Below are 20,866 nucleotides of genomic sequence, written 5' to 3' on the forward strand. Positions count from 1 at the left end.
TGCATCATTATCTGATTATATCCTGAATAAGCGTCCATGAACGATAGAAGTTCATTTCCCACAGTTGCCTCGACCAGCTGGTCGATTCTTGGGAGAGGAAAGCTGTCCTTTGGGCATGACTTGTTAAGATCGGTAAAATCGACGCACACCCGCCACTTGCCATTCTTTTTCTTCACAACTACTGGATTACTTAACCAGTCGGGATACTTGACCTCCCTGATGGATCCAGCAGCGAGCAACTTTGTGACCTCCTCGTTTACGGCAGCGGTGCGCTCTAGTCCGAGTTTACGGCGCTTTTGTTTGACCGGTTTGAACGTGGGGTCTACATTGAGCTCGTGGCAGGTTATACTTGGATCGATCCCGGTCATACTGCTCATATTCCACGCGAAGGTGGTGACGTTCTGGCGCAGAAACTTGACGAGCTCGTCCTTGATATCCTCTGGTAGGTCGGCACCGATCCCTACGCAGCGAGTCGCTTCAGAAGGGTCAATGTTCACTTGGGNATTGCTCACAGCGAACGCTTGAGCTTTCTTCGCTTTTTCCAGCTTATCAGCATACTCCTTGTCAAGGTGTTGACGAGGCTCATGATGCTCGTCTTGCGCCTTTTCTTTCCCTTTGGCCGACTTAGAGGTCGGCGGTTCTTGCAGCTNAACGAACCGAGTCACGACAAGTCGTTAGGCCGCCCATAATCATATTAATCCTTCGGCGCGGGGCCGGAGCGTTTGGATCGTCGGCCGGCTCGGGGTTCCTCTTAAGGGTTGGTGCTGGGGGAGGGGGCAGGATCTCTGTGCCGTGCTGTGGGGCGGGAGCTGTATTGTATTGCCTACTTGGGTTCTCGTTCTCAGAGTTAAAAAATTGGTTATCCCTGTGAGCCGTTATTAGTCGTCGCTCGTGTTCGACGTCAACGTGGCCTTCGTTAAACTTATCGAGCAGTACCTGCTGGAGCGTGCGGCATTCTTCAGTGGTATGCCCAGCTCGTTTATGGTAGTCGCAATACTTTTTTCCTCCTTTGCCCGATGGATCCCGGACCCATTTGTTATTCCAGGGTTTCGACGAGGATGCTTGAGGGTCCTGATTGCTCACAGCGAACGCTTGAGCTTTCTTCGCTTTTTCCAGCTTATCAGCATACTCCTTGTCAAGGTGTTGACGAGGCTCATGATGCTCGTCTTGCGCCTTTTCTTTCCCTTTGGCCGACTTAGAGGTCGGCGGTTCTGGCAGCGGTCGGTTCGCTCTCGATGCGCTTTCCTCAGCCAACTCGATGTATTTGTTGGCGCGGTGCAGCGCGTCGTCAAGAGACAGGGGCTCATGGACTATGATGTCTTCCCTAAATCGGGAACCGTGAGCGAGAGCGTTGCGGAGAGCTGATATCACTGTGTCATCAGCGATCGAGAGCTTTGAAACTATTCTTTTGAACCTTTCCATAAAAATCCCGGAGCGACTCGTTGGTTTGTTGGAACATGTTCCACAGATCGGCATTCGAGGCGCCTCGAATCATAAATGTGGAATGGTGTTGTAAGAAGGCGGTCGTCAGCTCGTGGTAGCTTCCGATAGAGTTCGGTGGGAGCCGAGCGAACCATCCCAAAGCTTCGTGAGCTAGGTTCTCGACAAAGAGTTGACAGCAGCCAGCTTCGTATTCCTCTTCACTGAAGTGAGCTCGGCTTATAGCAAAACTCATAGAAGTCAGAAACGGCTTTGGGTCATCCAATCCATTGTACGGAGTGAATTTGAACTTGTTTACGTAACGAACACGAACGCGAGAGATCCTTGCAGTGAACGGCAAGCGCTGGACCTCTTCGAGTACTCGGTCGAGATTGGGGGCCGAGCTCGTTGCCCGGTGAACTCTCGAGGAGAGTTCTTGGACCATCATCTCAAGGCGCCGTATGGTTTCGTCCTTGAGATCTGCGTCGGTTTGTCGGCTCGGCAAAGTTGGGGTCGGCGGGCTTCCGCTTCGTCTCTGCGTTCGGTTTTGGTTCTCGGATGGGACTTCTCTGGGGCGTTCTTCCATGGAGCCTACGATGATCGATGCTGGTGGGCGTCTATGGCTTTCGTAGCGTTCTTCTACGGACAACGTCGCAGGGGGCGGTGGATTTGCGTGCTGATCGCCGGGGTCGTTCTCACTCTGGCGCTCGCTCCTTCGTTGCTGGAGCCTGCTAATTTGATTTTGCGACGCTTCCTGCGCTGCCACAATTGCTTCGAGCCGCTCGTTTGTTCGCGTTTCCTGACCATCGAGTCGATCGAGTATGACTTGCATCAGGTCGTCGAGTCCGCTCCTTTGGACGGGCAAAGCATTGGGGAGAGCGGCATTGGAGCGAGCGGCAGTGTTGGTGAGAGCGGCGCTGAGGAGAGCTGCGGCGTTAGTTACCAACTGGTCGGTGACAGGTCCGGGTCCAACGTTTGTGGCTGCGAGGGGTTCGAGGGGCGCGTCGGGCGCTGGCGGAGGAATCGTGCTCGGCGAGGGGCCTTCGGTTGAGATCGCCGAAGAGGGTTGAGGCAGGACAGTTCGTGTTCTCGTTCGCCCCCATCGCTGCTCCGTCGGCTGCTCCATTGCTTCGTTGAGATCGTCGCTAGGATTCGTCATAGATCTTGAAACTTTGAGGAAGTGAGGACCGTCGGTGTTGATTCGTCAAAAAAGAAGTGTTCTGCTCTGGCCCCACGGTGGGCGCCAATTGTTTGTACTGGGGATTGCACAACACTAAATAAATATCGATTTTTGGGGAAAGAGAAGTTTGTTCTTTTATTAACGATAAGAATTCGAGGTCGTCACTAAAACGAGTCAAGATCGTGCTCGTCAGTTCACATGAGAACTGGCAAGTGAGTCACGACGAGCTCGGAAGCTAATGAGAATTATACAGGAAATAATAACTATGATTAGACACAAAGTTTTGCTCTCGGGGTATTGTACGTGAGTCTGATGCCTATTCTCCAGCGAGTACTGTTGCTTTATATAGCGCACTGTAGACCGAGGGGTTTCTAGGGTTTCCATCATGAATTCCCGAGATTGCCCTTTACGATTTTACTAATGACTTTCATCCAATTTTGTCGGGCCGAAATAGCAACTGTCTTGTCATGTTGGGCCGAGTGGCATATTGGGCGCAGCCCATGTCCAACATCTTTCCTCCGTGATCGTTTCTTCAACGTAAGCTTCACCGACAAACTCGTCTTCGAGCTCCACTGGTACAGCTTCTCCGACGGCGGAGACTCGTGGAAAAAATACAACTCTAACGATTTCTGCGCCAAAATCATCTCAAAAGTTACACACAACGGAGGATTCTTAGTTGGGAGAGGCTCTCCTTTGATCTTGAGTGAGTTTGGGACTGACGAGGGAGGCGGTGACATCAGCGGAAACCGGTATATGAATTGTTTGGTTGCTTGGGCGGCTCAGAATGATTTGGATTGGGCGGTTTGGGCATTAACCGGAGATTATTACTTGAGAAGCGGTAAAACGGATATGGCTGAGACTTATGGTATCTTGAATCCGAATTGGAAAGACGTGAGAAACGCTACTTACTTGCAGAAACTCTCTGGAATCCAACAACCCTTTAGAGGCAAGAACCGTAAATGTTATAAATATTTAAAGATTCTATAATTAGAACATTATAAATCTCTAAATACCGAATCTTGATGTATATGCAGGACCTGGATTACAAACCAAGAACGTTCTCTTCCATCCATCATCTGGACTCTGCGTCACCAATAATCCCTCAGACAGATCACCCACACTTCGATTAGGACCATGCCCTAAAGCCGACACAAGTGCGTTCAACATCAACGAAGGCATTCTTTGGGTCAATAAAATGTGCGTGAAAATTCCAAGCTTTGCTGGACAAAAGGTGGAGCTTGGAGTTGGCACTAACTGTTCTAAGCTGGGACAAATCGCAGCTACCAAGATGCATTGGTCGTTCAAGACAAGTAATGGTTTGTTGCTATGTCTTGACGTGGACGAACGTGACAACAGCGTCGTCGTTAACCCTTGCAAGTGTTTGACTAAGGATGGTTCGTGTGATCCAGCTAGCCAATGGTTCAAAGTTCTTTAAATCTATATATTTTCTATATGTTTTATTCTTGAGATAATGTATTTGTAATCATCAAGACTACGATCGATCGAGCATTTTCATCCTTATATTATATAGTACTTATCCTTGGAAATAAATTTTATAACTCCCCTTGAATCTTTGATGTCAAAGATACTCGAATTAGTATTCACTGCCCAAGTATAAAAGTGTTACATTAGTGGGCTACTGCGATTGAATAACAAATGGGCTGAGAATTGAAGAAGTTGAGGCCCATTATGATCGGTACGCGATATCTAATATTTGTCCACGTGTCAGTCAACTTAGCCACTGAGAAATTTCCAGATTATTTGAGTCATTGAGTCATCTGACTTAAGTTGGAAATTGACCACAGACCAATTAAAAAAAAAAATGATAAGCCTTAGGTTTCAACCCTGCACCGCCGGTGTTTTATCGGCTTCGGTCAGCCGCGCCGGTTTTATCAAGCGGTGCGATTCAACTAAACCGGGAAGAACCGTTCGTCGGATTGGAACGATGGCAATGGCGGCGAGTCCTCTAGAAATCTGCGTTAAAGAATCTATCACCACACCAAACAAGCTCGGAGACTGTTAGCTCTCTCTCTCTCTCTCTCTCTCTCTCTCTCTCTCTCTCTCTCTCTCTCTCTCTCTCTCTCTCTCTCTCTCTCTCTCTCTCTCTCTCTCTCTCTCTCTCTCTCTCTCTCTCTCTCTCTCTCTCTCTCTCTCTCTCTCTCTCTCTCTCTCTCTCTCTCTCTCTCTCTCTCTCTCTCTCTCTCTCTCTCTCTCTCTCTCTCTCTCTCTCTCTCTCTCTCTCTCTCTCTCTCTCTCTCTCTCTCTCTCTCTCTCTCTCTCTCTCTCTCTCTCTCTCTCTCTCTCTCTCTCTCTCTCTCTCTCTCTCTCTCTCTCTCTCTCTCTCTCTCTCTCTCTCTCTCTCTCTCTCTCTCTCTCTCTCTCTCTCTCTCTCTCTCTCTCTCTCGTCGTTAACTTTGAAATGTGGATAATATTAAGCTTCAATTTGATCCCTCTTTCACTCGATTTCTACGTGTTAGCTAAATTGATGCTTAGTTCGTTTATATTGTGGTTAGAAAACTATCCAAACAATTTCGAATTGTGTTTGTTATTTACTTCAACTTAGGCTAGTGGATAGTGGTTTTTGGTTTTTGTTTTTTCTCAGTGAGTTGATTATATTGCATAATTATGTTGATAGGTCCTTTTTGCCAAAGGGTGTTGCTGACTATGGAGGAGAAGCATGTCCCTTATGACATGAAAATGGTGGATTTGAGTAACAAGCCGGAATGGTCAATACTCTTTGAGATTCCTTCATGATTCTTGATTAACGGCAGTGATTGATTTCCTTGTAGTATTTTTCTTAATGTGTTGTTGTCTTCTTGTTTTTGATGTTTATAGGTTCTTGAAAATTAGTCAAGAAGGTAAAGTACCAGTGGTGAAGTTTGATGAGAAATGGGTTCCAGATTCCGATGTTATAACACAAGCTTTGGAAGACAAGTTTCCTGAACCTCCTCTTGCTACCCCACCTGAAAAGGCTTCAGTGTAAGCCAATCCTTCTTTTTGTTTTCTCTGGTGTACTTGTTATAGTGCATACTCTGCATACTACTTCCAGTTAAGAATTTGCGTTTAATCTATGTTTATGTGTGCAGTGGGTCGAAGATCTTTTCCACATTTATCGGTTTTCTCAAGAGCAAAGATTCAGGAGATGGAACTGAGCAAGTTTTCTTGGATGAGCTTAGTACATTCAACGATCATATCAAGGAAAATGTAAGCTATTTTCTTTTGTAGTTCTTGATCTCTTTCATTGACTAGTCTTCGATTATGAGCAAAAACATAATATTTACCACTCTATCTTCCTTAACTGTGAAAGGGACCGTTCATAAACGGAGAGAAGATTTCAGCAGCAGATTTGTCCTTGGCACCAAAGTTATACCACATGAAGATTGCATTGGGACATTACAAGAACTGGTCTGTTCCAGATTCACTTTCTTTCGTTATATCCTACATGGAGGTAACTGTCTGAAAAAACCGCATTCTCTTTCGATCATATCTTTTTTTCCATTTCGTTTAACCAACCGAGCTATAATGGGATTTACAGAATGTTTTCTCGAGGGAATCGTTCGTGAACACACAAGCGCAAACAGAGGATGTAATTGCTGGTTGGAGACCAAAGGTGATGGGTTAAGGAGCTATATATAGAAGTTGGACCATAAGAGATCATCATCATCATCTTCTTTCTCTTTTACTAAATGTAAAAACGTAATAATCAAATCTTCTTCAAGACTTTAAATGTTATCTATAACTATCTTTTCTTTTTAATAAAAGGAAGTACATAACATTGTTTTGGTAGACTTTATAATTTTAATAAATGGTTATAAATGGTTACAAATAGGTTATACATAAGTTATAAATTAATCCATATATTAATTGGTTACAAGTTGATAGTTCATATATTAATGGTAAAAAATAAAACCTTAATTGTAACTGAAAATCTTAAACGAGATATTCCAAATCTGACCTAACATCCTTCCAAGCTTTTAATATAAATCAATGTCTTTAAAACTGGACCGGAAGGTGAACCGGAAGTCTTTCGGGCCACTGGGTCAACAAGTCGGACCGATTGAATTACGGGTCAATTAGTTTATTAGTTTGATTACATTTTATGAATATAACATCTACTTTTCTATAAATATATGAATAAAACATACATAATTAAGTACTAAACAACTAAAATTAAACTTTTAAATGATTAGATAAAATAACTAATTGATTCTTTTATAAATAACAACATTTATTTATAATTTGGTTTAAGTTTAAAGTGTGACCAAAATAAAATATTTTAATTTGAGACCGACAACCTGATCCGACCCGCCGGTTCACGGGATTTTAGCGAGGTTTTATGGTTTTTTGCGGGTTTTATTTGTTAGGTTTTTAGTGGTTACCCGAACCGGAATACCTATCGGGTTGTGGTTGGATCGAACCGACCGGCCGGCTCGGTCTTGGTTAAAAAACATTGATATAAATCATTCAGATCTCCATTCACCAAAATCCATCTCTCATATTCATACAAAAAAATAATTATAACAATCGTTTCTCAGTTTACAATGCTAAACGTCTTATAAGTTATATTTTATTTTGAAATTATAATAAAAATAAAAGAAACTTTAACCCATGCTCTAGCACGGGTCCAGTAAGCTATTATAATACACATACATTACTTATATTGTGTCACAGTGAGTGAAGCTTGCATATAAGTTTTGAATGTACCGACCAAATTGACTGTCACAAATTGGCACCGATGTTGTTGATAATGTTTGCAAATAGACCATTAAAGACAGATATAATTACAGAATTGCCCTTCCGTCATCCATTCATTCCCTCCTCCTTGCTTAAACCCCATTTTCCTCAGCAGCTTATCTCTTTTTTTTCCCTGGGAATTTCAAATTTTTGTTCTCGTCGCCCCCAGATTTTCTCGGGAATCTGTCGGGTGAAATCTGCCATGATTCTCCAAACGGCTTTATCTCTACCCACACCTACTTCTACTACTACTAGTAGTATTCTGTTTTCTCGCAGCTCTCCTCACCAGCTCAACACTCTCTTCTTCACTAACCGACGCCGTCGATTAATTTCCCCGTCCCGCTTAAATTCAAGTTTCTCGAAACGTAGATTCTCTTTCTCTGGTACGAAATCTGTTTCCTTATGGCTTTCGTTGCTTATAGTCGTCGTATGTACGAAATCTGTTCTTCAATTCAATTTCAGTAGTAGTTTACTCGGAATTTCCTCTTTTGTATTTTAGTTGCTGCGTCAGGAAATGATGTGTTTACTTCACCCGAGACATCCAAGACCTTTGATTTTTCCTCGGAGGAGAAAATATACAATTGGTAAATTTTTAATTCTGCTGATGGTTTTGGAATTATGAGTTTGGATATCCGTAATGTACATGGACTTTTGTGATTTTTATCCTTATGAGATTTGGGATTTGGGCATTTTTTAGGTGGGAGTCGCAAGGGTACTTCAAACCAAGTTTTGACAAAGGAGGCAGCCCTTTTGTGATACCAATGCCACCTCCTAATGTTACTGGTTCTCTCCACATGGGCCATGCTATGTTTGTCACTCTTGAGGTTGTTGGAATCCGTATTCAGATAATTCACAGTCATTTTGGGTATTCCATTTTATGTTCCTATTTTCATTTAAGCCTCCTCCTAGTTTGTTCCTCTTGCTTTTACCTCGTATATGTATGCATCTATGTGCAGTTTTTTAGGCACTTCCACTGTTTTTAAGTTGGTTTGAAAGATTATTTGGTAATGCCATTTTTTTGTGTGTGCATTAGCTGTGTTAGGCTATGGTTTTGCTATTCTCATCACATTTTGTTTTGTTTTGTTTTGACAGGATATTATGGTTCGATACAATAGGATGAAAGGTAGGCCAACACTTTGGCTTCCTGGGACCGATCATGCTGGTATTGCCACTCAGGTTCATTTTCCAGTTCATTGTTCAAGTTTTGCGTGGTATTTCTTTTACGTGTGTTTTCTTGGTGCTCACTATGATTTCTTACATCTTGCTTCTTCCTAATCCATTGAACTCTTTCCTACACCAATCTCCCACATTTTATTTATTAAAATGTCCCTTTCTTGTAGAGTATAGTTATATAATATTTTCATTGTTTGGTGAACCTACTATATTTTTTACAGTTGGTCGTGGAAAAGATGCTAGCGTCAGAAGGCATTAAGAGGGTGGATTTAGGTAGAGATGAGTTTACCAAAAGAGTCTGGGAATGGAAGAAGAAGTATGCTATCTAATCACTGCTATGAATTAATTCAAAAGATCTAATTTCAAAAAAAATTGTCTGGCGGTGTTTCCATTCTTCTAACAAGTGATAAGTTACCGATTGTCTAGAAAGATATGCAGTATTTTAAGCAAGAAAAGATTCCTATACATTTCTTTTATTTGAGTAAAATGATGGTCCTATACCATTCCAAAGGCCAATGCTTTCATTAAATGATAAAATCCCCTGTATTTGTATCTGATACATTAAGGGTTTTGTGTGGCTTTTCTCAGGTATGGCGGAACCATCACAAATCAGATTAAAAGACTGGGCGCTTCTTGTGATTGGAGTAGAGAGCGCTTCACTCTTGATGAGCAATTGAGTCGTAAGGCATCTTTCTATAGTATCCATATCTTCTAGATGGGGATTCTTAATTTGACCAAATATGATTTTAAGTAAAAATACTATCCAGTTTTTAGGTGGTTCATAAAGTTTCTCGTCGCTCTTATTTTTACACCTTGAATTTATACTGTATATTCTTTGATTCTCTTTTACCCGCAATTTGTAGGAGCTGTGGTCGAGGCTTTTGTGAAGCTTCATGACAAGGGGTTGATATATCAAGGTACACTAATTTTTATTTTGGTTTCTGTTGTCTTAGATTTAAGTATAGATGTGCTATACTCATTACGACGTTTGATGATCGTGGCATAATGTTTTTCCAGGATCTTACATGGTCAACTGGTCCCCTAATTTACAGACTGCTGTTTCGGACTTGGTGTGTGATGCATCTTATCTGACACTCTTGTTTGATTACTTTTTTTCTTTCTAGAAGTGACTGTATTGTTCTTACCAGGAAGTAGAATATTCAGAGGAACCTGGGTTTCTATACCATATTAAATACCGTGTAGCTGGAAGGTACTGTCCTTTACTTTTCCTTCGATGGACCCTTATATATAGCAAAATTATGTGAAAAGATAACGTTGGGTCTGTAAGAGTTCCTTCGGCAGTAGTTAACCTTGAATTGTGCTAGTAAATTTTCTTGGAAGATTAGTGACTACCTTTGTTCTGTTTATGGAAATGGCTTATCTGATATTTTCTTGTACAGTCCTGATTTTCTTACTATAGCGACGACTCGTCCAGAGACATTGTTTGGTGACGTGGCCCTTGCCGTGCATCCTGAGGTTGGTGGTGAATTTTGTTTATTTCAATTGATATTAGGATATCGGGAATCAAAGATGGGACTATCAAAGTGTGTTTGACGTTTCAAGTTTTGAGTATTGTTTGAGGATTAATTTTGTGAAATGTATTTGGCATCTGCCAGGATGATCGTTATGCAAAGTATGTTGGTGAGACAGCAATTGTACCTATGACATATGGTCGTCATGTGCCAATTATTTCTGATAAGGTAAACTCAGATATACTGCTAGTGCACTCCTTTCGATGTCTTTTAAGATCAAATATCTCTTTCTAAGTTCAACAAGGAAAAGGCTGCAGTTGTTTTTCTTTGCTATTTTTCATGCTTTTCTCATCAGTACTTTTTGCTGGGAAACTTCTAAGTTCTAGTGTTCTAGTTGATCCAAGAACACTAGAACAAGAAACTGAAGTTATCTCATAGTATTTCCAATGGGATAACTTCTAAGCAAGAAACTGAAGTTATCTCGTAGTATTTCCTATGCTGTTCTTCATGCAATTCTCATCAGTATTTTTTTTGTACCGTGGCAGTATGTTGATAAGGATTTTGGTACTGGTGTTCTGAAGATAAGTCCTGGGCATGATCACAATGATTATCTTCTTGCAAGAAAGCTAGGTCTCCCCATTCTGAATGTGATGAACAAGGATGCAACACTAAATGACGTTGCTGGCTTGTTTTGGTAACATTTTGTTTTAAACTTATATGTTAGCTGCATTCAACATTATGAAATGGAATGCCCTTAGGTTACATCTTAACGTCCTTGGTGCCTTAACATACATCGTATTTTCAGTGGCCTTGACCGGTTTGAGGTGAGGGAGAAACTATGGGCAGATCTTGAGGAGACAGGTTTAGCTGTTAAGAAGGAGCCTCATACTTTACGAGTTCCAAGATCTCAACGTGGTGGAGAAGTATTTTTCTACTAACCCAGTAGTATTATTATTCCAGTTCTTTAGAAGTTCTTTTATTTTCTCATGCATGGTTTAACTGGTTTTAGGTTATTGAGCCACTTGTAAGCAAACAATGGTTTGTCCACATGGATCCTTTAGCTGAGAAGGCTCTTCTTGCTGTAGAGAACAAAGAACTTACCATCATACCTGAGAGATTTGAGAAGGTATGCAAGCGACCTGTTGTGTGTTATTAGTTACTGAGCTGGTATCTGTTTTGTCCTCTCAGTTTGGCATATTCGATTTTTGACTGTATACACTGCTTACTTCTGCCTTTGCTTATATATCCTGTCACTCCTTGCAGATATACAATCACTGGCTGACAAATATTAAGGATTGGTGCATAAGCCGGCAGCTGTGGTGGGGGCATCGCATACCAGTTTGGTATGTGGTTGGAAAGGATTGCGAAGAGGACTACATAGTTGCTAAAAATGCTGAAGAAGCCCTTGAGAAAGCCCATGAGAAGTATGGAAAAGATGTTGAAATATATCAGGATCCAGATGTTCTTGACACCTGGTTTTCCAGGTTAGTTTCTCAGTTAGATTTATTTGGAGATTACTTTTCTTCTGTGTGTCACTGGTATTAAAATATTCTATAGTTTATTATGTGAAAGTTTCACACAATGGATTAGTGCTTTACCTTTAAAGAATATATCTGCAGCTGAACATATTTTCCTGATTTTGCAAGAACTTCTTATATACTTGACCTAAGATGTTTTCTTCTGCAGCTCACTGTGGCCATTTAGCACTCTTGGCTGGCCTGATGTATCAGCGAAGGATTTCAGTAACTTCTACCCTACGAATATGTTAGAAACAGGGTATATTCTTTTCTTTCTTGTCGATTAGAAAAACATGGCTGCTACTATCAGGGCTAGTGTTAATGGTAGACCCTACACTAGTAAGGAAAAAATTTAGGACCTGTTACCAAGAACTGATGTCTAAATTAAGTACATCGCGTAAAGAAAATGCGCTTTAGTTGCAGTTTGCGTCTTTGAAACTCCCAATACTTCCTTTACATAACTATTGTCATTGTCCTTTTGTTTGGACAGGCATGACATACTATTTTTCTGGGTAGCAAGAATGGTTATGATGGGAATAGAATTTACAGGGACCGTTCCATTTTCTCATGTCTATCTTCACGGACTTATACGGGACTCTCAAGTAAGTTTAGTGTTTTTTTTTTTCTTTTTCTTTTCGAGATGAGGTAACTACTCAAACCTTGATCATTGAGGCTTTTCACATCATTATCTCTCACTTCTTCCTTTATGCTATTTAAATGTTAAGTGACTTCTAGGATTTCTATAGGGGAAACTTGTATTCAAGTTCTGTATATCTCTATTTAGTTAACCAGATTATTTGAAATGATCAGGGGAGAAAAATGTCAAAATCTCTGGGGAATGTGATTGATCCGCTTGACACAATCAAAGATTTTGGCACTGACGCTCTGAGATTTACGATCGCACTAGGAACTGCTGGTCAGGTTTGATCTCTACGGTGTTGAGGCAGCTGAACCACAATTTTTTAGGGGTTTACATTAAGATATCATATTTATGTCTATATTACTTTCTATGTTTTCCCCTTTACCTTTTTGTTAGGATCTGAACTTATCTACTGAGAGATTAACTGCAAATAAAGCATTTACCAACAAACTGTGGAATGCTGGAAAGTTTGTGCTGCATAGTCTCCCTAGTTTAAGTGATACATCTGCTTGGGAGAATTTGCTGGCCCTCAAGGTTTGCTTGCTTTTCCATCTCCACTCGAAAGTATAGGGAACTGTGGTACAATTTTCCTTTTAGTGACAGACTAAGTATGATATAAAGTCGAATATCATATAATAAGCGTTTAAGACTATCTTTTTTTGTGTCAAGAAGGGTTCATGGACCATAAAAGTCTCAGAAAAAAAAACGAGGTAGCTTTCAATATAGGAGATTCGTCAGACCCTCTTTCATGGAGTTTTTCCTTTTGCATACCTTTTGCCATAACTTAAAACAATTGTAGAATCGCATCACAAATGATAAGCTACCTTAGGCTGCTCACTTACCATAGAGTTGTTGTGATATTTCACAATGTTTATAGTGAAAAATTTCTAACCATTAGCTTCTTTTCTTTTGACAGTTGGACAAAGAGGAAACCTTACTTAGTTTACCCTTGCCTGAATGTTGGGCGGTATAACATCGTAATCCTGAAGTTATCAAAAAGTATCAATCTGCCTACCAGTCTACCACCTTATATTCCTTTTGCATTATTATCAGGTGTCAAAACTCCATATTCTCATTGACTCCGTCACAGCAAGCTATGAGAAGTTGTTCTTTGGGGATGTAGGAAGAGAAACATATGATTTCTTTTGGAGTGACTTTGCTGATTGGTATCACTACGTGAACTCTTAACAACCAATACATGTTTCTTGGACTTAATTGACTGACTAGTCTACTCTATAGGTATATTGAAGCCAGCAAATCTCGACTGTATGGATCTGGAGGCAATTCAGTTTCTCTAGCTTCTCAGGCAGTTTTGTTATATGTCTTCGAGAATATACTTAAGCTGTTACATCCATTTATGCCGTTTGTAACCGAGGATCTATGGCAGGTAACATGCTCTCAGTTTTGCTATCTGTGTATTTCATTTCTACATTAGTTGGCCTTTCACCATTTACTTGGCCAACTGCACTGGGGCTGATTTTTCCTTATACCTAAGAGTTTTTGTATGCTAATTGGACGATTTTTAACCAATGGATGCTTAAGCTGTTGTCTTTGAGTTTTCTTTGGTACTGTTGCTTTGTTTCTGAGGATGATGTAAAAGGACTGAAAACTTAGTTATATGTGGTTCCTACTTTGGTACTGCTATCAAAAATGATTTCAGCTTCACGAAACTAGATTCTAAATGCATTTGTGTTTGCAGGCACTTCCCTACAGGAAAGAAGCGCTCATTGTGTCTCCATGGCCACAAAATTCACTTCCAAGGAATGTTGAATCAATAAAAAGATTTGAGAATTTACAAGCTCTGGTCAGTGTGAATTTCTGCCTTTATATATTCTGCTAACCTCCAACAGAACCATACCTAAAGAATTCATAATCAGAAGTTCAGAAGATGTTGACACACTGCATGTTAAATCACACAGACTAGAGCAATTCGAAATGCACGAGCAGAGTATACAGTGGAACCGGTAAAGCGTATATCTGCCGCAGTTGTTGGAAGTGCAGAAGTTATTGAATATATTTCGGTCAGTATATTGTTTCTTCCTACTAGTTAATTTATCTTACGAAGAAAGGTTTATTGATTTGCCTAGTGTATCCTTATTAAAAGCTGCGCCTTTTGTGTTGCTGCAGAAAGAGAAGGAGGTGTTAGCTCTTCTATCAAGGCTTGACTTAAACAACGTCCATTTTACCAATGTCCCTCCTGGTATAATAATCTTTAATCCAATCTGCTCTCTTCGTTTCATCTTATCTCAATTATTTACATTTTTGCGGGATCCGGCTTCAACTCGTGGTCAAAACAAAACTCTACTGGTTGGTTCTTCAGGTGATGCAAATCTCTCAGTCCACCTTGTAGCCAGTGAAGGACTAGAGGCATATCTACCTCTTGCCGCCATGGTTGATATATCTTCTGAAGTCCAACGCATATCCAAACGTCTGTCCAAGATGCAAACTGAATACGACGCCCTCGTAACTCGCCTCAGTTCACCGAAGGTACCCCATTACCATGAAAAGAATCTTCAAAACACTTGTTAGATTTTGTTTCTAATGAAGTAGCGGTGCTGGGTTTTAAACTGTTTGTCTTACATGATTTTGAAACACGGTAGTTTGTGGAGAAAGCTCCAGAAGAAGTGGTGAGAGGTGTAAAGGAGCAAGCAGAAGAATTAGAAGAGAAGATAAAGCTGACCAAAGCTAGGCTTGATCTTCTCAAGTCTACTTCTTTAGTGTCTCAGTAAATTAAAAAATCTCTCAGGTAATTATTATATACTCTCGCGTTTTGACCCGGCACATAACTTTTAGTGATGATCGATCATTTGAAGCTCTCTGAGGCTATTTGTCCATTAAATTTTACCCATAACTACAATTAATTTTTCCTTTTTTTAGGGACCCCAAATTTAGCTTCAAAATCTACCCCCAGAAATAATCAATTGTCAACTTTTTTATTAGTGTCCTACTGTCGGGTCCATTAATGCCTAAAAGCATGAACAGTATTCAAGCAAAACGTGGGTAATTTTAGTATTTTGTTAGTTGTACTACTGCTACAATTGTATTTAATTTTATATAGCTTCTTCACCAACAAAAAAAATATGTGTATTAAAAAACTTTCAACAACTCATTAGGTGTATTCAGATTGGTTTGGTTAGGCTCAAAAAGTTGTATTAGGAAAATTGTAGAAGGGTTTGTTCTTAATTTGGTTTAGTGTAATGCAGTTTTCATTTGGTAAAAGAGAAAATTAAAAAAAAAAAAAGACAGGAAAAAAATAACCCCATACCTAAAAGCAAAAGAGGCAATCCTCACTTTAAAAGATTTTTTTCCTTTTTCCTTTTTTTATGTTTCTTTTGACAGCCAATTCATGATTCATCATCACGCTTTCTCTTTTTGGTCTTTCAACAATTTCCTAAATTCAACTTTCGGAAAGAAAATAAATAAATCGTTGATCACATAACCAACCGTGAACCAAGTCACTATCGTAATGATGATTATTGAAGTTTTCTAGTATAATACAAACACTCAACATTATTGTTTGGAAAATTACTCCACTTACCACTCATTAACATCTGAATTACTCCACTTACCACTCATTAACATCTACTCCCTCCGTTTCAAAATATAAGATGTTTTGGAGAAGTTTGTTGTTTCATAATATAGGATGTTTTCAAATTTCAATGCAACTTTTAGATTAATTTAGTATTTTATATTATGCAGTATTGTTTCTGATTGGTTGAACTTGTTAAAAGTAAAGACTTCTTAATCTGCGTGCTTTGATTAAAACATCCTATATTTTGAAACGGAGGGAGTACAACCGAAGCTCTCTCTCAGGAAATCGAAGTTGTTGAGGTAGAAAAACTTGTTCCGGTTTAGTTTTTAATTTCGGTTCATATCAAAACCAACGTTAAAGTAGACAAAGACAGCGTAGTTAGCGCATGTTACCCGACAACATCATTCTCACTCTCTCTTCTCTTCTCTTCTCTTCTCTTCTCTCTCTCATCTCTTCTCTCATCGAAGGAAGCAGAGGAGCCAAAATCAATGGCGGCCAACACATTCGCGACGAAGCTAAGCAGAAACACAAACAGAATCACAGTAATCTTGGTCTACGCATTCCTCGAATGGCTTCTCATGTTCTTTATCTTTCTCAATTCCCTTTTCACTTACTTTATCGTCAGATTCGCTTCTTTCTTCGGCCTTAAGCAAGTTTGCCTTCTCTGCCCTAAGCTAGATCGACTCTTCGAACGAAACTCAGAGAATAGATTCACTTACTACAGAGAGCTTTTATGTCAAAGTCACGTCGCGGAGCTTGCTAGTCTCAGTTTTTGCAAAACTCACGGGAAAACATCCGAGTCGGGGAACTTGTGCTCAGATTGCTCAAATCGCGAAGAAGAAAGGAGCAACATTGGTTTAGGGTTTTGCACATGTTGTCAGAAGAGCTTGGCTGAAAAACCCTACCCTAATTACTTGCTTATCAAGTCATCAATTTGGGGGAAAACTCTGGGAAGGGATAGAGAAAACGGAGGATTGATCTTAGAGATGATCGATGATGAGAAATTTTTTGGAGATGGGTTTGACATAGAGAGAGAATCATATCCTTCAGAGTTCTTCAGAAGTAAAGCAGAAGCAGAAGGGAAAAGAGAAGAGCAGCAGCAAAATGGTGAAGTGATTTCAGATGTTGAGAGTTATGGTTTAAGCTTGAGAGAAGTGTCTGAGGAGGATGGGTTAAGATCTATCATCAGCAATATTAATTCTCCCGGGAACGAAGAGGAGATCCCTGAAGCTAAATCAAGGGTTTCAGAAGATGAACAAAGGGATGATGACACTGGCAATGTTGAGACACATGGGGAAGATCAAGTTTCAGGTAAGAGTGAGAATTCATAAACCCAAAGTCTGAACATTTATTTTTGTTTGTCACATAGGTTTTAAAGATTCCTCAATTTTGTGATTACACAACAGTTCAAGTGGAAGAAAAAGAAGAAGAAGAAGGAGCAGATTTGTTGGCTGACCAGTTTGAGAGCAAGAACTTCACTGGTAAGCAAAACGAATGAAGCTTTTGTTATCGAATATATAGCAGGTCTTGTGCAGCTTTAATTCTGAATATATAGAGTTTTTTTCTTTCATAGGTAGCCAAAATGAAGAAGGTGAAGAAAAGACTAAGGAGCTTGATCCGGAAACTCCAACATCAGTCAGTACTTTCAACAAGAAACTTCTTTTTCTTGCCAGAAATGAGTATGCAGGTGATGAAAGTGTATTAGTGAATGAGATGGACGGTGGTGATCCTTTAAAGACTATTGAAAGGCTGAGAGAGACTGTGAGAGCAGAACAAGAGGCACTGAGAGATTTATATGCAGAGCTGGAAGAAGAAAGAAGCGCGTCTGCAATATCCGCTAACCAAACAATGGCGATGATCACGAGGCTACAAGAAGAGAAAGCGAAAGTTCAGATGGAGGCTTTGCAGTATCAGAGAATGATGGAGGAACAAGCCGAGTATGATCAAGAAGCCTTGCAGCTGTTAAATCATTTGATGGTGAAACGAGAGAAAGAGAAGGAACAACTCCAGAGAGAACTTGAGGTTTACAGAGAGAAGCTTTTGGAGTATGAATCGAAAGCTACAAACAAAATCACAATTACAAAAAACAGTGGTGAGGCTTCTGATGATGGTAGTAATGATGAGAAAAAGGAGGAGAATGGAGAAGAGGATACTTCTTCTGAGACGGATGTGGATTTGGAGAAGATAACATTGGATTGTGTACAACATATGAGCATCCTTGGTGAATCTTTATCAGAGTTTGAAGAAGAGAGGCTAGTGATTTTGGATCAGCTTAGAGTGTTAGAGGACAGGCTAGTAACAATGCAGGACAATGATCAGTCAGCTGAGGATCCAAAATTTCACGGAGAATATAGCAATAGTTATGATCAAGAAGAGAGATATAGTGAACATGAAGGACAAACAATGGCATCAATGGCAAAGAGTTTGCTACCTCTTCTAGACGCAGCAGAGAATGAATCAGAAGACGAGTATCAAGAACTAGCGGAGTCCGTTGAAAAGAACTTTGGTTCGGAAAGCGAGAAGCTAGAGATCATCAAACAAGTTGATAGTGTCTATGAGAGGTTACAGGTGCTGGAAACAGATGGAGAGTTTCTGAAAAACTGTATGAGTTCGGCTAAGAAAGGTGACAAAGGAACAGATATTCTCAAAGATATTTTGCAACATCTCCGTGATCTTAGAACCATTGAACTAACTGACACAGTCGAGAACCAGACGACACAGGAAGATTGATGGTTATTTTACAAGAATTATGAACTCTTTTTCACCATTATTTATTCAGACAGGTTTCAAGAACTGGAATCAATGTCTTGCACTGCTCAATGGAGAGGATCTGAGGATTACAGAAATTCTCAGATGTTTCTTGTTTGTGTTTTGTTGTTGTTGTTTGGAGTAGCTAAAGGATTCTCACTCGTCCAAATATTGGATTTGTATCTGTCATGTAAATTGTATTGTGTTTCTTGTAGTTTATGAGAGTTTTCAGTTCCAAATAAGTGGGGAACTAATTATTTTTAAAAGTAAATGACATGTTCAACAGATTAGTTTCAATGGCACATACAGACAAGTGGTTCATTCTACAACATTATAAACACTTTGTAAGAGATTGCAGAAGACAAATTGCTAGAAAACAGAATTGTAACAATATATATGAATTAAGACCATTTGCCTCGTTATAATATTGCACTCATTTCGCAAAAAGCCCATCATCGTTCATAACTTCATTTTGCTAAACAAGCCGTAGGCCTTTAATGTCTGAACATCAGACATTAATGTATAGTTCGGCCTTAAGACATTGGTGGCCAAGCGAGTTCCACTTATGAGACATGGTTTTATAAATTAAAAAAAAATTTCACTGAAGCAAAATACAGATTTTAAAGAACATGGGCTAGAAAAAAGATTTGCATTTCCTTAAAGTGTCATTTGTTTAGTCTAACTAAGTACATTACTGGTAACATATCTAATACAATATATAACTACAAGCACCATGACACATGGGTGCAATGATCAATCTCGTTATAAATAAAAGACCCCTCCAAAAAGGAAGAACATGTAAAGTGGAAGTTGTTATGCTATATATTCTTATGACTTGTATAGAATTCTATGTCACCTACAATAGTTAGAAAAAAGTGAAAATATAAACAAATTAAGTCAAGAACCTGAAAATATGTCATCATAACATACCTAGAAATAGAATTATGTTAACTTCCCAAGGTGCAGTTGTTTAGTTTACTTTAATCAAGTAACCCTTAATTTAATTAAACTTAAAATGCAATTCCTCTTTTGTCAATCAAAACTCAAAAGAGTGGTTCTATGACATGTATAAAAAAAAATCAACATACTGTAATGATTTAGTATAAATTTCCATTAATGTTTTCTTTTTGTCTCACGAAATGTATTTAATTCCGAGCTAGGAAACCGTAAAAATAAACTTCAGCTAATGAATAGACTTTTAAATGATTTCATGCATACTGATTGAACATAACATATGCTTAAGAGTTGCCGTATAAACAAACACCAGATTGCTTCAAGTAGAAAAAAGTAGAATAATGTTGATTTTGCATAAAACGTCATGATGATTATATTTTAGGAAGATAAAGGCATATCATTTTTAGTCTCTCATCTCATGTGTTCCTTACCATTGGTCACATGCTCAATTGACTTTTGCATTCCTAATGAATAATGATAAGATGTAATTAAAGAAAAAAATCTAGTAGGTATCATGAAAGAAAAGATGATGATAATAATAGTTTCTATGCCATGGTTATGTTTCTTTTGGAGTGAGTAAATGAAGTGTATAGTTTTCTTACCAACAACTTCATGTACAAAACAAATCATTGAACTATACCAAACATTTTCTATATAAAAAAGTTATGCCAAGCTGTGATTTTAATCTTTTATTAGATTTATTTTCTTATGAATACGCATTTATATACCAACCGTGTTTTTCAAATGTGAGCAATATAATAAAATTGTGAAATACGCCGAACGTTGACAAAATAAAAAAGGAAGGTTGGCGGAAGAATAAGAGCCGTAGTAGATCTCTCTCTCACTTTTGTAGCAGCAAAGCAATGATATGAACAACAACAACAACAACAACAACAACAACAACAGCCGTGACGGTAGTAGTTTCACTGTCAGTTTGATTGGACTGCTAAAGATGAAGTGTGTAGGGTCATTTTCGTCATTGTACCAACCTTCACGTTCTTTACTTTTTTTTTATATTTATTTTTTAAAATAATTTAACGAAGTTAAGAAATTATTAGTGGGGTTTCTTTTTTTTTTTTTGCTTTTTCTATACATCGGATCGGTAGGAGAATCCTACTCTTATTTTAATATTTTACAATATATATATATATATTTTTTTTTTAAAAGGAAAAAAAGAGGGGAGTAGTGAGGCCACTCTGGAGACAGACAAGTAAACCACACCTGCCATTATCATTCCTCCGTTACTTCTCTTTTACTTGGATCCTTCCTTCCCCCTTTTTTCCTCATTTCCACCGATTCGAATCATTTGTCTCTCTCTCTTTCTTGATCTGTGATTTCCAGAAAAAAATAATTGAGAACCTAATTTCAATACAACAATATCGATCGAATTTGTAATCGATCAACTGAGCGCGGCGGTGGTGACGACGATCAGCGGCTATGGCTTCCAAAACTAAGTAAGAGACTCTTCTTCTTTGTTTTTTTTTTTTTTTTTTTTTT

General features: G+C 39.2%; 5 protein-coding genes across 8 annotated transcripts in view; all 5 read left to right on the top strand.

Moving 5' to 3' along the window:
* The window catches only part of LOC104769956, a 27,903-nt gene extending 23,766 nt beyond the window's left edge, over positions 1-4,137 (top strand). Inside the window, exons 4-5 of one of the 2 annotated variants that reach the window (XM_010494286.2) lie at positions 3,109-3,545; positions 3,634-4,137. In XM_010494286.2, coding sequence (XP_010492588.1) covers positions 3,109-3,545; positions 3,634-4,034 — 838 coding nt within the window. In that variant the 3' untranslated portion in view covers positions 4,035-4,137. The remainder of the gene's footprint in view (positions 1-3,108; positions 3,546-3,633) is intronic. The other variant, XM_010494287.2, reaches the window with a different exon arrangement.
* Positions 4,385-6,374, top strand: LOC104769957 (glutathione S-transferase DHAR3, chloroplastic). Its single transcript, XM_010494289.2, has 6 exons — positions 4,385-4,617; positions 5,235-5,325; positions 5,435-5,578; positions 5,686-5,803; positions 5,907-6,047; positions 6,135-6,374. The coding sequence occupies exons 1-6, from the start codon at positions 4,422-4,424 to the stop codon at positions 6,219-6,221; spliced, it is 777 nt and encodes a 258-aa protein (XP_010492591.1). The 5' UTR covers positions 4,385-4,421; the 3' UTR covers positions 6,222-6,374.
* LOC104769959 (valine--tRNA ligase, chloroplastic/mitochondrial 2) lies at positions 7,424-15,071 on the top strand. Of its 2 annotated transcripts, XM_010494292.2 has the most exons (27): positions 7,424-7,716; positions 7,833-7,917; positions 8,031-8,157; positions 8,426-8,509; positions 8,728-8,822; positions 9,095-9,186; positions 9,370-9,423; positions 9,524-9,576; positions 9,655-9,716; positions 9,907-9,982; positions 10,123-10,206; positions 10,524-10,672; positions 10,784-10,901; positions 10,988-11,104; positions 11,242-11,462; positions 11,665-11,754; positions 11,986-12,097; positions 12,306-12,416; positions 12,532-12,669; positions 13,052-13,102; positions 13,189-13,301; positions 13,375-13,522; positions 13,835-13,939; positions 14,055-14,156; positions 14,263-14,335; positions 14,456-14,622; positions 14,736-15,071. In XM_010494292.2, the coding sequence occupies exons 1-27, from the start codon at positions 7,536-7,538 to the stop codon at positions 14,862-14,864; spliced, it is 2,937 nt and encodes a 978-aa protein (XP_010492594.1). In that variant the 5' UTR covers positions 7,424-7,535; the 3' UTR covers positions 14,865-15,071. The 2 variants fall into 2 exon arrangements, with proteins under 2 accessions (XP_010492594.1, XP_010492596.1); XM_010494294.1 differs by lacking the exons at positions 7,424-7,716; positions 7,833-7,917 and having other exon boundaries at positions 8,031-8,198.
* On the top strand, positions 16,029-18,705 carry LOC104769958 (myosin-binding protein 3-like). Its single transcript, XM_019241702.1, has 3 exons — positions 16,029-16,978; positions 17,074-17,148; positions 17,241-18,705. The coding sequence occupies exons 1-3, from the start codon at positions 16,156-16,158 to the stop codon at positions 18,395-18,397; spliced, it is 2,055 nt and encodes a 684-aa protein (XP_019097247.1). The 5' UTR covers positions 16,029-16,155; the 3' UTR covers positions 18,398-18,705.
* Positions 20,543-20,866, top strand: part of LOC104769961 (WEB family protein At5g16730, chloroplastic-like) — a 4,441-nt gene continuing 4,117 nt past the window's right edge. Inside the window, exon 1 of one of the 2 annotated variants that reach the window (XM_010494297.2) lies at positions 20,543-20,823. In XM_010494297.2, the coding sequence (XP_010492599.1) occupies positions 20,807-20,823 (17 nt within the window). In that variant the 5' untranslated portion in view covers positions 20,543-20,806. The remainder of the gene's footprint in view (positions 20,824-20,866) is intronic. The other variant, XM_010494296.2, reaches the window with a different exon arrangement.

Source organism: Camelina sativa, chromosome 20 (genome assembly GCF_000633955.1).
Source record: "Camelina sativa cultivar DH55 chromosome 20, Cs, whole genome shotgun sequence".
In the NCBI taxonomy this organism is placed as follows: domain Eukaryota; kingdom Viridiplantae; phylum Streptophyta; class Magnoliopsida; order Brassicales; family Brassicaceae; genus Camelina; species Camelina sativa.

Excerpts from the sequence above, each read along its gene's own strand:
- LOC104769957 (XM_010494289.2), top strand. The coding sequence starts at position 4,422 with ATGATAAGCCTTAGGTTTCAACCCTGCACCGCCGGTGTTTTATCGGCT. Across the intron at positions 5,579-5,685 it reads CCACCTGAAAAGGCTTCAGT|TGGGTCGAAGATCTTTTCCA; the intron begins GTAAGCCAATCC and ends TTATGTGTGCAG. Across the intron at positions 6,048-6,134 it reads TCGTTATATCCTACATGGAG|AATGTTTTCTCGAGGGAATC; the intron begins GTAACTGTCTGA and ends TGGGATTTACAG.
- LOC104769959 (XM_010494292.2), top strand. The coding sequence starts at position 7,536 with ATGATTCTCCAAACGGCTTTATCTCTACCCACACCTACTTCTACTACT. Across the intron at positions 10,902-10,987 it reads GATCTCAACGTGGTGGAGAA|GTTATTGAGCCACTTGTAAG; the intron begins GTATTTTTCTAC and ends AACTGGTTTTAG. Across the intron at positions 13,940-14,054 it reads TTGAGAATTTACAAGCTCTG|ACTAGAGCAATTCGAAATGC; the intron begins GTCAGTGTGAAT and ends TAAATCACACAG.
- LOC104769958 (XM_019241702.1), top strand. The coding sequence starts at position 16,156 with ATGGCGGCCAACACATTCGCGACGAAGCTAAGCAGAAACACAAACAGA. Across the intron at positions 16,979-17,073 it reads TGGGGAAGATCAAGTTTCAG|TTCAAGTGGAAGAAAAAGAA; the intron begins GTAAGAGTGAGA and ends ATTACACAACAG. Across the intron at positions 17,149-17,240 it reads TGAGAGCAAGAACTTCACTG|GTAGCCAAAATGAAGAAGGT; the intron begins GTAAGCAAAACG and ends TTTCTTTCATAG.